Here is a 16,746-nt window from a genome sequence, read left to right on the forward strand (position 1 = left end):
TCACGATTTTTGGGGATGGTTTCATTAAAAAATTTTTTTTCACTCTTGGGAAATACTTAAAATTGTTACTTTCTAAATCGCCTTAACTGAGAGCGATCTTACACGATTTATCGCAGTTTTTTCATCAGAATACCAATATTTTTCAACATCCAAGGTGTGTCACCTGAAACCCTCAAGTGTGTCAGTGCTGAAACGCGTGTCATAGGTTCGCCATCACTGGTATAGACGAAGCCCTTTGGTTGAAAGACCTGTGTTCGATTCCCGTAAGGAACCTTTATCTGACTAAAGCGAGTTACTCGGTCTCATACGGAGGTGGAGGGTTTTTCGCCCGGAAACTCGGGTTTTTCGTCCCGCAGAACTGGAAAACTGGCCCCGCGAACACACAAATCGACAGACATAAGACACTCCTGGAATAAGGATTAACCAACCTATTCCATAGGTTTCGGTTTCGAACGCCTGCACGGTGAAGTGTGGATCTACGCGTCAGTCATCATTGTTGTACCTACTAGCGCGAAAACTAATGTTTCGTTTGCTGTTCTTATCTTATGAAAAAAAAAAAAATCTGATTTTACTTGCAGAATGCATCTCAGTGGGATGGTTGTAATCGCGCTTATTCTTTGTATATTATTATTACATGACACTTCCAAGCCGTCAAAGGACTTAGCGGAAGAATACTCCATTTTATCAGCCCACGGCCTACACTACTTAATTCCCCATCTACACACGCACACAACGCCACTATTTACACACTTTGCTACTAACCATCATCATCATCTACGTACAGCGCCATCTACCGCCCATTAATTGTATTTTATGTCTGTTAATCGGCACTAATCTAATTAGAATTATACAAACAAATTTGCTATACTTTTTACATCAGAATTTCACGCGGTTCATGACTAGAAATCAAATTAACAAGTGCAAAATTCTTGTTCAAATAGGCATCGCGTAGAGGATTTTTTTTTTTTTTTTTAAATTCAATGTGACGTCTGCAGCCTAGTAGACTTCACAGTGCCCTACTTGCAACCATCGACTATCAAAACGGGTATGCGTTATGCAGATGATCAAACACAATGCTGCACCTTTTCGTTGTGTGAACTGAAACCCTAAGCAACCGTTCATTGTTTACTTTCCTTGGAACCGACTTTCCTGGTTGAACAGGTAACCGACATCCGGTAGCCTGACTCTTTGGGCTAGGTGACGTCTCCCAGGGCACACGAGGGTTGCAATTTCATACTCTCTAGTACTGGATACCATTTCCCGCTTTTGTACGTTAGCAACGCCGACAGAGAAAGGTGTGTAGGCACGTGAGTCGAACTGCCCAGAGAACAACCAATAGCTTCGCTTTGAAATAGAGGTACACGCACCTTACCTTTAGCCTGCAGGGCTTCCGTGAGATGGCCTTGGGTTCGTCCCTTCACCTAAAATACTTCCTGCTCTACTACACGGTATATGTGATAGGCATGATCACGCCTCTCCCTGCGGCAATTGCCATAACGTCCGGACTACTAATGACATGGCTGGAAACTCCTGAACGTTACTTGTAGAATCATCACCGCCTTCCCGATGAACGTGTATATTGGCAATTAGAAGACATGAATACCGAAGACTCCTCCATTTTAACTTTTAGTCCATTATTATTATTATTTTCTCCCATCCATCCATCCACTCTAGGTCAAGAGTACAGAATATTTTTCCCAGGATCGTGTATCCCACAAACAGGTCTGTCAGACTGGTTTTATCACATCTCGTGGATTAGATTGTTCAGGATACAAGTTTGTTTTTGTGGCCAGAAGTTAATAATAATAATAAATTGGAAACAAACGCGGTGATTTCATGATATGCTTGATATATGCCTGATATAATGCCAGTGATTTTATTCGATGAAATCACAACCAGTTATCAGGTTGTATAAGTCTGTTTAAAAGTTTTCGAATTTCTTGATCTATTTGCTTTCATTTCCGTCAGTGATCTATTCGTTTCACATTTGAATCATCGTGAAATGTATGAACTCACATTACATACCTCAATTTTAAAATAAAAATCAGCAGGAATAATAATTATAATAATGGAAAATAATTTCTTAAGCGTCCACTGTACTGTGGCTACGGCTAGTATTTCTTTCAGTTGATCACTGCACGAATGATCTACAAAATAAAATAATGAAGAGAGAGAGAGAGAGAGAGAGAGAGAGATCAAAAATTAAAATTGTAGTGATCAACAGTAAACAACATAAGCTTTGTTACGTCAGCTTTGAACTTTGCTGACTCGCTACACATACTATCCAGGTTACCTATGCCAAACTCTGGCTCTGATTACAGGATAAAACATCCTGATATGTAAATAGAGTTAGTTACCATGGCGACTACTGAGCATTATGCAAACCATTAGTCTCGAGAAGTTTAATCTTTCTCTCGCTCGCTCTCCTGATTTCATTAATAAAAGAAGAAAAAAAAATCACGGGTTGGAAACGGGCAGATCATATTTACAAGGAATATTTCTGTACTTTGGATATCCATGTAGTGCTTATAAATATGTAGTTAAAATTGAATTATTTTGCCTAATGATTGTGGGCCACTTTTAATATTGTAATTAACAAGAAATTATATTGTTAAATCCTTGAGTGTGTCCTGATTATGCTTTAATTAAAAATGCGTTAGCATCCCATAATGCACAGTAATATACACTTCCTTTCAGAAGTGTATATTGCTATGTATTATAGAAAGGGTCACTATCCAGACCGGTTTCCAACTTTTGAGGTCTCATCAGTGGGAGCAAGATACTGACGAATCAATGCAAAAATCATATATATGTCTCCACCAGAGTGGGAGTTTTGTATAATTCTTCTTTCAGCATTACCATTGTTGACAGAAACCAATCTGGTCTACACCTGGAGTTCAAATTCTTCCCAAAGATGTTCTTTTGGAAAAATCCTTTCAGTTACTACGATCAAAAATCCAAGTAAATTCTAGAAGAAACACCTCCAACACCAAACGTCACAGTTAGGATGATGACACAGGCATAAAGCATTTTTGAAACATCTACCACACCCACCCTTACATATCAGATCGTAATATATCGTGATTTGTTGCTCCGTATCAAGGACTTTCAATCAATCAACAACGAAGGGCATTGTTTCCATGGTTAATGCTTATCTTATCTTCAGCTGTCCTTCCGTAGAAATTGAGATAAACTGTATACAAGCTATCCTGCTCGTGCTATCCTGCCATGCTATCCTGCAACTACTACTAGACTGTATTCCTACAGGCTCTTTGAATTCCCAATTGATGGTTTCCCCATTACGCTGCTAGATTTCCATATCATCCTTCTGAGCAGGCTTTGGCTCATCAGATTCTTAGGTGTTCTTGTGCGTGTCATGGTTGAGGTCGCATCTTCCACATTTCATGAACTGTACTTGATTTTAGGTGATGGTCTTTTACCAGTGTTATCATTTGATAGGCTGCAGATATAGCATCCTGTTTTGACCGATTGAAGTCTGTGTTATATTGACAGTTTACAGGTAGACGTCCACTGAAGGAGTATAACTATCTTATACTTATTATATTATAGTATATTAGTAATAAAAACCTCAACTGACTCATTTCAGTAATTCTAATGGAAATAACTCCCCGATGAAATTTAGACGTTAATAGAGTGAGCTATCATCAGTGACCTTCCTGCATTCCACAGAACTCATAACGTTCGCCGTGAAACAATGTAGGAAATTCCCAGAGAAGCAAAATGCCCCATTCAACAAGCCTTTAAGTCATTAATACTTTATCGCATGACATAATGAGCAACCTTCTCGATATTATAAGAATAGGGTCAATTATTATATCATGTTTCAAGGTTATTTTCTCATGAAATATATTGAACTTTAATTAATATTTATTAATCACGGTTTTTTTTTTTTTTTTTTGCTACTGAGGTTTTAAAAGATTTCGAGGTGAGGGGGGAAATGTTAACATTGCTAATGATAGTTGTCTGTTTTAAAAAAAAAAAAAAAAAAAAAGAGCGACTAAACTCCTTGTAAGAATTTTAGCACAATAATAATAATATCCCCGCCACCCCCCGAAGAAACACGACCTTGTCGTGGCGGTGGGGCTTGCGTGCTTCAATGATGTTGAGAGCTATTCAGCAGGGCCACTCTTGTCAGACAGGTCTCAACTGAGGAGCCAGACTAACAGTGTTCCATCTCCCATCTTAATGGTGAAAAGTAAGAATAAATCCATACTGGTTCAGTCAACGCCCGGGTCATCAAGGACTGCGTCAGATGTTGGGGATCCTGGGCATCAGGCGACAAGTCCTGGCTACAGGACCCAGCTCTCCTTGCTGGGCAATCAGGGAAGGAAGCTGAAATGAGACTGGAAGGAACCAAACGTAAAAAATGGACTGCAGAAGAAAACAGAAGTTCTGAAATATTATTACAGATCAACACCAGAATAACAAGGTTTCAGAAAGCGTATGCATTTTATTTGGAAACAAAAATTCCCAGTGTTTACACCCCCCCCCCCTTTTTACTTTACACGTGTATATGGTGGTAACTCCAATATTAATATACTTAAACAATATCAGATACTTGGGGAGTCTTATTGATCCTCAGTTACTCTTATCTCAATCCTTGTAGCTAGTCTCAAAATAAGTAGCAATCTATACTTATCCCAGTGGTACTGCACTTAGCAGAAGTTAGTAGAGAAATACATCTTATTAATTTGTATTGGTCTACAGATTCTCATTAATTAATTTGTTCCTTTATTAACATAGAGAAAATTTATATTATCCTGCACCACTCTATGCCTAGATGCTATGAAAAATAATCTCATGGAAAAATCAATCAATCAGTACAATAACAATTTAGTTTCTTTAAGCTGAGGATACTTTAAATATCTCAATTATTTTCCTTTTTACAGAAGTGGCCGAGGTTACTCAATCTTTCCTATCACTTTGGGTTCCCGCTAAGATCCGAATAATTTTATGAATGGTACAGTGAATTGAATTCAGGCAAGCACGTGATTATGCATAAAACAAAGGACATCTATTTCACTTTAGAATACACACTACAAGATATGTCAAATTCTAGTAATAAGGCAATTCACTCAAGGTAATTTTGGGGTTCTCTAGTTATGAAATATTAAATTAACATCAATACTGCATTCAAACAGATATTACTTCCATGAAGTTACTATTAAAATTGAAACACAATTCAATTTCCCCAATACATGGGCAAAACAAACGAAAGTCCCCTACTAAGTACTCATTAATCTTTATGATATCTCTAAGTTAATCAGTAAAAGAGCATTCATAAACAAGTCTTATACTTAACACATAGTAGTTCAATATCAACTGATTAATATTTCATTCACATATCCCAGTGGAATAATAGATACACTAATGCACTTCAAGGCACTTTCTTAGCAAACAATTTCCTTGTCAATCACATATAACTTAGTACAAATAATCTGTGTCAAACAACTCATTAGAAAGAACAATTCACTCAGATATCTATTCTGACACTTTCTCAAGGGACATACAGTCTTATTAGATTAAGAACATTCCTCTCATAGACTAACCTATTAATCCAGATAATACAATCACAGGTAATGACATCTGGTTCTAGATACGTTCACTCGGAACAAAGTAATGCCTTGGCTTTCGTTAACTTAGCGCCTATTCATTTAACATTATTCAATCTTTAGTTAAGGCAGAGACAAAATTAAATCAAATTTCTCTTACCGCATTCAGGCGACTTACAACACATCTAGGTTCTGGATAACATCAACTTCTATTGCGATTCCTCGGAAGCAAATCGAGTGTCCCTAAATTGTCTCTTCAGCTCCTTGTCTGTTACTGTTCTCTGGCCAGCATAGCATTCGCAGATTTCCTTGCACCGGGCCTTCCTCGATATCAGCATAGACTTATCACAGTAGACTTCAAGATTACTTGGCTGTATGCCTTTTAGAAATCTCAGAGCGCTTCTCGGACATCGCCTGCTCAGACTTAGTTTTTCTCTGTTGAAGTACATCTTCTGTAGTACCAACTCTAAGTCACAGAACAAGGTGACTCGTGCCGAGAGCTCCGAGATACGAACATCAGCAGTTCACCTGGGACACATCTAGGGCGAAAATCAGGAACAAGAGAGTCTTCCCAGGTCAGGTAATTAATTTTTATATCTCCCGCTATCTCCACTCATTGGGTGTACTCATTTTTAACATATAAGCTGTAGGTGAAATTTACAGAGTTAGAATTTAATACATTATTTACTTAAACAGCATCATTCTGATTATCACTTAGTCTTTGGGAAATGGCAAACTTGTTAAATCGGGAATGAAAAGCATTCATTTCATGAACTCGTTCATTGACGATTTAATACCAGAATCTACAATGGCAGAACAAATACTTATGGACCAAAAGAATTTCATTTTCCGTAACTAAATATTTACTGAACTTGAGCTGCAAGAGTTACGTAATAAACCAGCAACTCCACTAACAGCAAATCATCAGGAGGTAGATGATATCAAACTTTGGAATTCAATTCAGTAAGCATCAAGCTGACGACATACCTCAGAATGTTTTGACAGATGTGCAGTGTAAAATGAAGTCAGGGATATTGGAACATATGAACTCCATAAATGACCATAAAAGACTACCACCATTAAAAGCTTTACAAAAATCTAAGCTAAAACAGCTCCTCTTAGACGCAAATGCTTTAATTAAAACCATCACAACCAACAGCATAAAGGAAACAAATCAGCTCCTATACAGCACAGCCTATATCATTACAGTGAATCTTGGTTGCAAATCGCAATAGCAAAAGCCGAAGATAAAACAGTCAGCACCATGGAAAATCCAGTTGGAACGAAAAGTCAACAAACTTCGAGTAGATTTGAGCAACTTAAAGAGTTTTAAAGAAGGACGGCTGAAAAATAATAACATCGAAAACAAACTGATTAATACATATAACTTAGCCAACAAAACAATTGCTGAAGTTACTGAAGAGCTAAAACAAAGAATTATAGCGACTGCACAGAAAATTAAAAAATATGAAGCAAGAATAAACCAATATGTGCAAAATATGTAATTTCGACAGAACCAACGTCAGTTCTTTCAGTCTCTAAAGAGAAATACAAATGCAAACAATCATTCACCAGAAAAAGAAGAAACACTCAAATTTTGGAAATAGGATAATCCTATTGAACACAATAATGATGCCTCATGGACTAAGTAAATAGAATCAGAAATGAAACAAAAACAAATGCAAAATGTATTTATCACTAAAGAAATGGTCAGCGCACAAGCTAGAAAATTAAAAAACTGGAGTGCACCTGGCAAACACGAACTACATGGATTTTGGTTAAAGCATCTAACCAGTCGACATGATCGAATGGCAGAACAATTTAATTATTTGTTGCAGTCAGACTTAGTGGAAGACTGGATGATATCTGGGCGCACTTTTCTTTTCATGAAAGATAAGGATAAGGGTGCAGACCCAAGTAACTATCGCCCAATAACATGCCTACCAACTATGCTTAAGCTGTTCACTGAAATCATAGCAAATTCCATATACCACTAATCATATAATCAGATTTATCCGACTGAACAAAAAGTAGGCTGACCATATTCCTTGAGACCAAAACGGGACACTGGGATGGCAAAAACGGGACAGGGGTTATGTGATATTCTGTATTCATGGATATGAAAAAAAAGTTTTACTTTGCCCAATATGTATGGTGATAAAACGTTGGTAATTATTGCTTCTGATTTGGTACGTGCTGAAGAAAATTTTGGTTCATAAATTTTATTGATCAATGTCGGCGAGTCATTTGCGCGAAAACTTTGGCCGTGACGCACAGTATGATAAGCAACAAGAGCTTCGCTTTCTGCAATTTTATCGCTTTCGGTATCACCATCATAAACTCACCATAAACGAGCTAATGCTTTTTTTTTTTTTTTTTTTTTAACTGAAGCCGGAGTGTTTTCAGCATCCTTATGTTTCTATCTATCCCATGGCTTTAACAGGCCTTTAAGGCCCACAACCTTCCAAGCATATTTTGATTCCGTAACCAAAGTAAGAGGATAGGATGGTCACCCCTATGCCTTTAAGTATGGCTGTATCCCTGTGTGTGTTCACGGGGCCGGTTTGCCTGCTTGCTGGATGAAAAACTCCAAATAAACTGACAGAAAAAACCCTGCTGTCCACGCCCAAGACCGGCTAACTTGGCTATGGCTGATGAAGATCCTTTATCTCCTCACGTCGGCACCTAGGACACTCCCTCCCCAGGCATATGGTTGCGAAGCGCAAAGCCACTAGGCGAACCGCGCGGACTTATGTTTCTAGCTATGCAGATGTTGATGTTGCTTCTGCCCCATAAGCAACGGAAAAATGGACATTACAATGTTGGCATACCATTTTTGTTTCGTCACTACACAGCTTGTCCAGTTTAATAATATTGAATTCTTTCTGGAGATCGTCATTAAAACTGCAGTTTCGCCTCTTTGACATTGCAAGGATAGACTTAAAGCTTTAAAAAAAATAAAATAAAACTTTAAACTTAAAAAAATACGAAATTTAAGCTAGGGCTAAATGGCCTCGCGTACTCCCCGTATACGGGAATAAAAAGGCGTTAGCTGATTTTTTTTTTTTTTTTTTTTTTGAAGCCGCCGGAATTGAACAACAAAGCCACCGGTTAGCATACAGACAAAACAAAAACTAACGCTACAGCAGAACATACGCCGCGTCTGAGACGCAAGTGTTACCAAAATTATTTATTATTTTCTCTGAATAAACCACTGCAGATATCGATATTTAGTATCGAACAATGCGACTCCACGGTTATATAAATTCCTGGTATCCATGATATCGATATACGATTATAGATTATGAATAATAATTTATTACTTATATTAATAATTTAATAAATATACTTTAATAATTTATTAAAGTATATTTATTAAAATAATGTTGGATTTAATATCCACTTAATTTATATAATTTTAGTAAATATATTTATAGGTTTATAAATATATAATAAAAGGGGACAAAATTGACATTTTTATTAAAACGACGGGACAGTCTGGAAGTATGAAAAAAACGGTACTGTCCCGTTCAAAACGGTACATATGGTCAGTCTACGACAATCAGATACAGGAATGTTTTCTTTACTCCATGTATCCAACTGCCTCACAATTATAGATTTCTAGAGGGTCAAATGATCCACAAACGATTGTAGGTTATGAATAATAATTTATGATTGACCAATATTAATGTATATTTATAGTTTTTATTAAAAACAGGACAAAACTGACATTTTTCTTAAAACGACGGGACGGCAGGGAAATATGAAAACAAACGAACTGTTTTTTTCATATTTTGAACTGTCCCGTTCAAAACGGTACGTATGGTTAGCCTAACAAAAAGGCAATTTTCAAAAATACAGAGGAACAAAAGACCAGATCCTTATTAATAAAATGATTCTCAGAAATTCAAAAAGACGATAAACTAACTTAAACATGGCATGGATAGACTTTAAGAAAGCATTCGATTCCCTCCCACACTCTTGGATCCTAAAATCACTCCAAATATTTGGAATTAGCAAAAAACCTATGTTCCATTCTGGCTGCTGCTATGAAATCATGGAAAACAACTTTAGTAGTGAATAATGAACGATTCGGAGATGTCAGCATTAAACGTGGAATTTTCCAAGGTGATTCCTTGTCACCTTGGAAAACTCTTCAACATTAGTTTGATACCTTTATCTATGATTTTGAAGAAAACAAAACTTGGATATGAAATACCTAAATATAATATTAAAATTTCCCATTCCCATCTATTGTATATGGATGACTTGAAGTTATATGGAAAATCGGCCCAGCAAATACTCTTTACTGAACACAGTTCGTATTTTCAGTCAGGACATCAAAATGGAATTTGGTTTAGATAAATGTGCAGTTTTATCTATTAAACGAGGAAAAATTAACGACACTAGCAATTTTAATTTTTTAGCTTGGAATTTAGGACTTTTCACTTTTGGATTTTAATCAAAGCCAAAAGTGAAATGACAAATTTCAACAGACATCCTAACTACCAAATTTCCTTACATTCCATCCCGATGGTACGGAAGTATTCAATCAATTTGAAAAACGCTTCGGTTAAAATCAAAATTAAACCATGTGCACATCCTCTTGTGTGTATTCGAAATCAAAACACAACTTTTAAAAATTCTATTCATTCAAATCGGAGTTATTGCAATATATTAGGGACGTGCTGTCCGTAATTCCCTTGAAATTGGTCTGATTGAAACAAAAATTGAAATGTCTCGAACTAATTTTTTTTGAGGATTCCAAAATACCAAATTTGAGCCAGTTCTGACAGGCAAAGTACCGGACAGGAAAATAAAACGACTCTTGTGCATTTTGCGAAAAGCACCTAATAAGAAAAAGTTCAGTCGCAAAAAAGAATAGAAAAAGTCTATTTTCTTTTTATCGTACTAAAGCACTAAAAAGAAATTTCGGGGAAAAAAAATGCAATCAAGTAAAGCTTACTAACTCTAAATAAGTCTTCAATTACCCGGCAACGAATATCAAACCGGAAAAATCCGTTAGTGATCTACACAAATGAGAAGCATCCAAAACACTTAAATACTTCCTTTTAACCATTCCTGCATATTTTAGGGCTTGTGATAGGAGGTAGGGGAAGATCACCCCGATGCTGTACACCTTGTAGAATTAATTAGATCTCTCCTTCCGACTTGTACCGTTAATGTTTCATCTGTAATCCATTTTGAAGGAAGCTTAAGAATAGAGATGATTATCTTGATGATAAACATAAGCATGTTACTCTAATTTCCTCCTTACAAGCCAAAACAAACAACAACAAAAAAAAAAAAAAAAAAAAAAACTGCAGTAGCTTTGTGCCTTACTACCGAAAGGAAGGAACAAAGTGCGAAGCTAGCGCAGTGCATTGTGTCTGTAAATTGTATGTGTTCGTCTAGCCTATTTACCCTTTTGTGAGATGAAAATCCCTATTTTCCAAGAGAGGAAAACCCTTTTCTCATTTATCAAGGCTTGAATGCAGTGAAGTTTGCTAACTCTAAATAAGTCTTCAATTCGAGTGAACCAATGTTCACTCGAATAAAAAAAAAAAAAAAAGTCTGGCCCACAGAAACATGAATGAGGTGTTGTCCTTCTTCACGACAACGCCTTAATCTCACATCAGTTTGACCACCAGGGATGCAACTGCAACATTTGGCTGAACTGATCCCCCCCCACCTGATAGTCCGGATTTGGTACACTCCGACTTCCATCCTCTGACGGATGCGCTCTGAGGACGCCATTTTGCAGACGACGAAGAACTGAAAGGTCGGAGTCAACATACATCATCTTGCTCGAACGTTGGCATATGGCAAAAGTCTATAGAATGATGAAGACTTTGTTGATAAATGACAGAGTGATCTTGTAAGATGGAGGATTAATCCATGTAAAAACCATTATTTAAGAAAAATATATTTTTCTTAATAAAAAAATATTTTTATAGACAAAAAAAAAGCATTTCTTTCGTATCGCCCCTCATAGCAGCAAAAATTAGGAATTTGTTGGGTGTGATTCGCGAAATTAAAACTGGTGTCTGTCTAAATGTACTATAGATGCTATCAAAAGGCTGCTGACGACGATAACAACAACATTCGTAATTGGCATTGCTAAGTACTGGCGGCGGATTTTTCATTTGAAAAAAAAAAAAACTTCCCTTAGTGCATTTTTTTTTTAATTTCTTTTAACATGCTAAAGCGAAAATGAGCATTAATTATACCTAAGTTTTCTTAAAAAAAGTTTTATTTTTAAATACTAAGAAGGCTGATGACGTTGTTATCCACACATTTTAAGATATCGTTGTGCTTAGGACCTGAGTCAAACCCTGACCCACAAGCCGAATGTAACATTCTATATTTATTTATTTTATATGGCGCTCACCACGCTTTCAACCAGACTGACAAGTATTGGAATACCCTAGCAGAATCATAGAGGATACAGAGAATAGGGAAAACAGAAGCTGTGCAAATAACGTAGGTGACGTTGTAGAAAAGATACGAGAAGACGTGAGCAAGCAATACATTCAGTTTGAACTAAAGCAGCATGCAGAACAGAGCGCTTAAGGGCTTTGAGGATAAGAACTATGCTCATGCTAACGATGGTTGGATGATTAGATTGCAAAAAGAATGGAAGATGGACGAATGGAAACGAGCACTTTGGACGAATCTTGCATACAATCTTCGTTGAATGGCAGAAACTGGATTCAGACAACAGCATTACAAAGGTCGCAGGACCGGATTTTCCCGATGCCAAGCATAGTGGCAGAAGTATGATTATCCGAAGAAGTTTTCCTAACATGAGAGAGAACTTTTTTTTTTTCACCTTCAGTATTATGGAATTCTATTGTAAAAGGCGACACCTATTCCAGAAAAGCAATGTCCTTTCACACAACAAAGTTTACTACGGGTTAGTTTGTGGATAACAACATTCTCCCCAAATGAATTCGTCTACTCTGAACTCAATGGAATATTTATGAAACGGCGTGTGAGCACTCGTCCCCAGAGATATATATCATCTGTAGAATTAATTCCATAGGACCTAAAGACAGTCCTGCATGAAGAATGGACCGTCTTGAGTTTACACATTATGAAGTGTAAATCCAAAATCTTACATTTTTAAATTTAAAAATTTACTATTTTGATCTTTGTATTTTTCAATATACATCTGACAACATAGTGTAAATATTGTTTATTTGACACTACTGAATCTCTGTAGCCCAACTGAATTGGTTGATAGGTGCTCTTTGGCTGGAAAAACCTGGGCTTGAATACCGTCTATAACAAGAAGAATGTTTTATAAGGACATTCCGACCAAAAGTAAATTAGCAGGTTTCATAAAGGAGTAGAGGATTTTTCATCAAATAAACAAACCGGACAGAGAACATGCGCTATTAACATATAAGAAATACATATACCAGCGTCGTGTGGAATGCCTTTCTACAATGAGTTCTGGGATTTCATGGAAGTTTTATGTAATGATAATAATAAAGATGTATATAATCCAATCAACTACTCCTCTGCAATGCTACACCAAAATAAATAAATAAATAAATATTCCCCCCCCGTTTTTTGCAACTGTTGGGAACATTATTGAAAAGTCGGTCATATTCATATGAAAAGTTATTCATATTGGAATAACTTTAAGAATAAGGAATAAGATCTTGAAGCACTCTTATAAACTCATTTTTATGTTCTGCGTTCTGTAATACTAATTGATATTCCACAAAATATAAATATTTATTTTAAAAAATTCCAGCTATTCAATATTTCTTATTAATTAATTTAACACTGAAAAATCCTAATAAAAGTCAGAAGGTCATAATCTCTGCTACTGAAATAAATCATCTTAAAAGTAAATTATACTGGTCAAGAAATTTTATTTTTCTTTAGTCCTTTACCTTAGTGCAAGCAAGGTGTGCTCGTGAAGTATCTTCACGACTGGGCTTCTTGTATATAGAGGCTGATGTCCTCACAGCAATTGGCTTGTATCCCATAGTGCAATGAATACGCACACATCCTTTCAGACGTGCACAAGACTAAGAATTAAGGGAGGATCACTACGCAGTCTGATTTCGACTTTTATGGAGGTCTCATCAGTGTGCTTTGTATTATGGGATACTAAGACAATTGATGTGACGTCATCAGCCTCTATATATAGGTAGACTAGTTGCGAAGTTACTTCACGTGCAAACTTTGCTTAAAGTTGGATAAAGAATAAAAAAAAAAGAATATAATTTCTTGGCAAGTATAATTTACTTTGTAACCAAGTGAAAGTACTTTCTACACTTTAGAAGTATAAACTTATAACTGAAAAGAAAGTGTAAGCATATGGTCTGTTTTGGATTCACCACTTTAAGAATGTATAAACTTACTCAGTTTACAGAAACTCATATATTAATCATCTGAAATGTTCTGTTTTTCCTTTCAGGGAAATGAACATGCAGAAGAAATGCACAGTATGGAGGAGACTGTAGAACATATTCAGGATAAAACTCCGCCTCCAGAATCTGATCAAAAGAATCACGAGCTTCCAGAGAAAGAATATGCTAATCAAATACCACCACCACAGCTCCCAGAGCCCCTCCCAGTTAAGCATGAGCCAATTCCTTTCCCTGTTCCTTTACCCAGACCACTTCACCCTGGACATGTGATAGTGCCCTCACTAGCACAAATGCATTTCAATTCCTTACATAGAGTTAGTCACGAACAATCTCAACCAGCTGTTCGTGTGCAAGGCCAGCCTGTGGTATCACTCCATAATTCTCTTCAAGGACAGCAGGGAAATGTCCAAGCATTACCACCACGAAGTAAACAGCAAGGTCAAATTAATAGGTTGCCTCCAGCTCTTGGGAGTAATCAAGGATCTTCACCTCAGAGACATTATTCTCAGGGCCAAGTAATTGCTTTGAATCGTCTAAAAGTTCCAGAAATATCACAAGGAAATCCTCAGGTGATCCTGCACCATTCGCGAAATCGTCCACCTCCTCAGTCATCTAGAGTAGTCGCTGAGCATCTCCGACAAGTAGCATATGGAGAATTTCCTCCTTTGCAAATGCAACATCGAATAGTTCATGGAGTTCTTCACCATTCTTCTGCTCAGGAACAACCTAATGCACCAATCCAGGCAGGCAACATCCCACCTCCTAAACAAATCATTGATCCTGGACAGCATCTCAGTAGTGCTGGATCACAGGAGGATGCTGTTGTTCAAAGCCATCCACACCTGGCCTATCATCCTGTCTATCCAGGACCTAATTCACCTGTAATGGAAGAAAATCGTTGGTATGATCATAGCGTGGACAACAGTAATTTTCCAGGATTTCCAAACCTAGTTAGCAGCGACTCGTGGCCATTACCCATGCCAGAAATGCCAAAGATTGTTCATATTGATGTCAAATGCGAAAAAAATCTTATGAAAGTTTCTGTCGATTTTGATAAGCCATTTCATGGTGTTATCTTTAGCAAAGGTCATTATAGTTATGGCAGTTGTGTGCATTTGCCTGCTGGATCAGGTCATCGGAGCGTTCATTTTGGTATTTCAGTGAATAGCTGTGGCACAATGGGCAATGCACAAAATGGAATTTACGGCTATAATTCTCAGAGCGGTACTGGTTCATTCTTCGAAAACACAATCATTGTGCAGTACGATCCACACGTTCAAGAAGTTTGGGATCAGGCCAGGAAATTGCGTTGTACCTGGCATGATCAATACGAGAAGGAGGTTACTTTTCGACCGTTCCCAGTCGACATGCTAAATGTTGTTAATGCCGACTTTGCAGGAGATAATGTAGGATGCTGGATGCAGATTCAGGCAGGAAAAGGACCATGGGCTCACGAAGTCGCAGGAATTGTAAAGATTGGTCAGACTATGACGATTGTACTTGCTATCAAAGACGAAGAAAATAAATTTGATATGTTGGTGAGAAATTGCATTGCTCACGACGGCAAAAGGGCACCTATCGAGCTAGTCGATAGTGCAGGATGTGTTGTTAGACCTAAACTAATGAGTCGTTTTACAAAAGTAAAGAACTTCGGCTCTAGTGCAACTGTTCTGTCATATGCCCATTTCCAGGCATTCAAATTCCCTGATTCTATGGACGTTCATTTCCAATGTACTATACAGATCTGTCGTTTTCAATGCCAGGAACAGTGTACTCACCCGGATAGCTCTCATTCTGCTACACATAATAATTATGTCGCTGCTGAAAGTTATGCGCAGGTAGGTCGACCTCGAGAAGAACGTGATTTGTCCATGCAGAAAGAATCACCTTTACAAGATGTTACAGAGATCGGAGTAAATCGTGTCATCAGAGTGGTATCTCCAGGAGATTTAGCGTTCACCCTTCATACTAATGACAGCATTCCAGTGTTTTATAATTCTGAAAGGACTGAAAGTGGAATTATCTGCATGTCAACCCCTGGATTTGCAGCCACTTTGGTTGTTCTTTTAGCAATACTTGTCATCGCTTGTCTCCTTTCGGCTTTTATGTGTCTTCGTTACAGGACTGTACCTATTTTTCCATCTTTTCCTTACGATTTGCCTGTTTTAAAGAAGAGCAAACATTAAATGCCCTTTAAATAAGACCTCATTTAAGCCATCATCGTAGTGTTTTTCATCCAAACCTTAAAAAAGAAATTACAGTAGTTAATACGTCTCAAGTTAAAGTTTTACTTCTGACGTATACTTCACTTTGTTTCTTTATAACAGCGCCATCTCGTGAACGACATGAAAATCATTCCATGTGAAATGTGTTGGAAACTAAAACCGAAGGCATCATGCGCCACACAAATTTCATTCAATATTGCATAATTGATGAAGGAAAAATGCCATAAAGGACCATGAAGTAAATACATGTGCATAACCTTTTTATCATGTACTTCAAAAGCCGATACTGTACGAAATTTCATTTCGAACTTTCTTTATTTAAATACTTATTACAGTTCGGTTTGTGCTGAATTTTTAAAATTTCTTTTTCGACTGAAAGATAACAATATTGTTGCCTGATGTGGGTAACTAACAATCGTTTGTTATGATATAGCGTATTTAGTATTTCGTGTGAAAACTAAAATCCAAATACAATCTCTACAGCAATCTTACAGCAATTTTTACATGTTCATGGCAACTGAAATTTGCACAACAATTATAATCGAACTATTATTTGTT

The 16,746-nt window shown here is 37.0% G+C and overlaps 1 protein-coding gene across 1 annotated transcript in view; it reads left to right on the plus strand.

Moving 5' to 3' along the window:
• The window catches only part of LOC150100802 (uncharacterized), a 66,439-nt gene extending 50,290 nt beyond the window's left edge, over positions 1-16,149 (plus strand). The window contains exon 4 of the mRNA XM_090401905.1: positions 14,011-16,149. Coding sequence (XP_090258031.1) covers positions 14,011-16,149 — 2,139 coding nt within the window. The remainder of the gene's footprint in view (positions 1-14,010) is intronic.
• The last annotated feature ends 597 nt before the right edge of the window (positions 16,150-16,746 follow it).

The sequence above is a fragment of the Typopeltis vanoorti genome, chromosome 12, assembly GCF_054136105.1.
Source record: "Typopeltis vanoorti isolate ZY-2024b chromosome 12, IOZ_Tvanoo_1.0, whole genome shotgun sequence".
Classification (NCBI taxonomy): domain Eukaryota; kingdom Metazoa; phylum Arthropoda; class Arachnida; order Uropygi; family Thelyphonidae; genus Typopeltis; species Typopeltis vanoorti.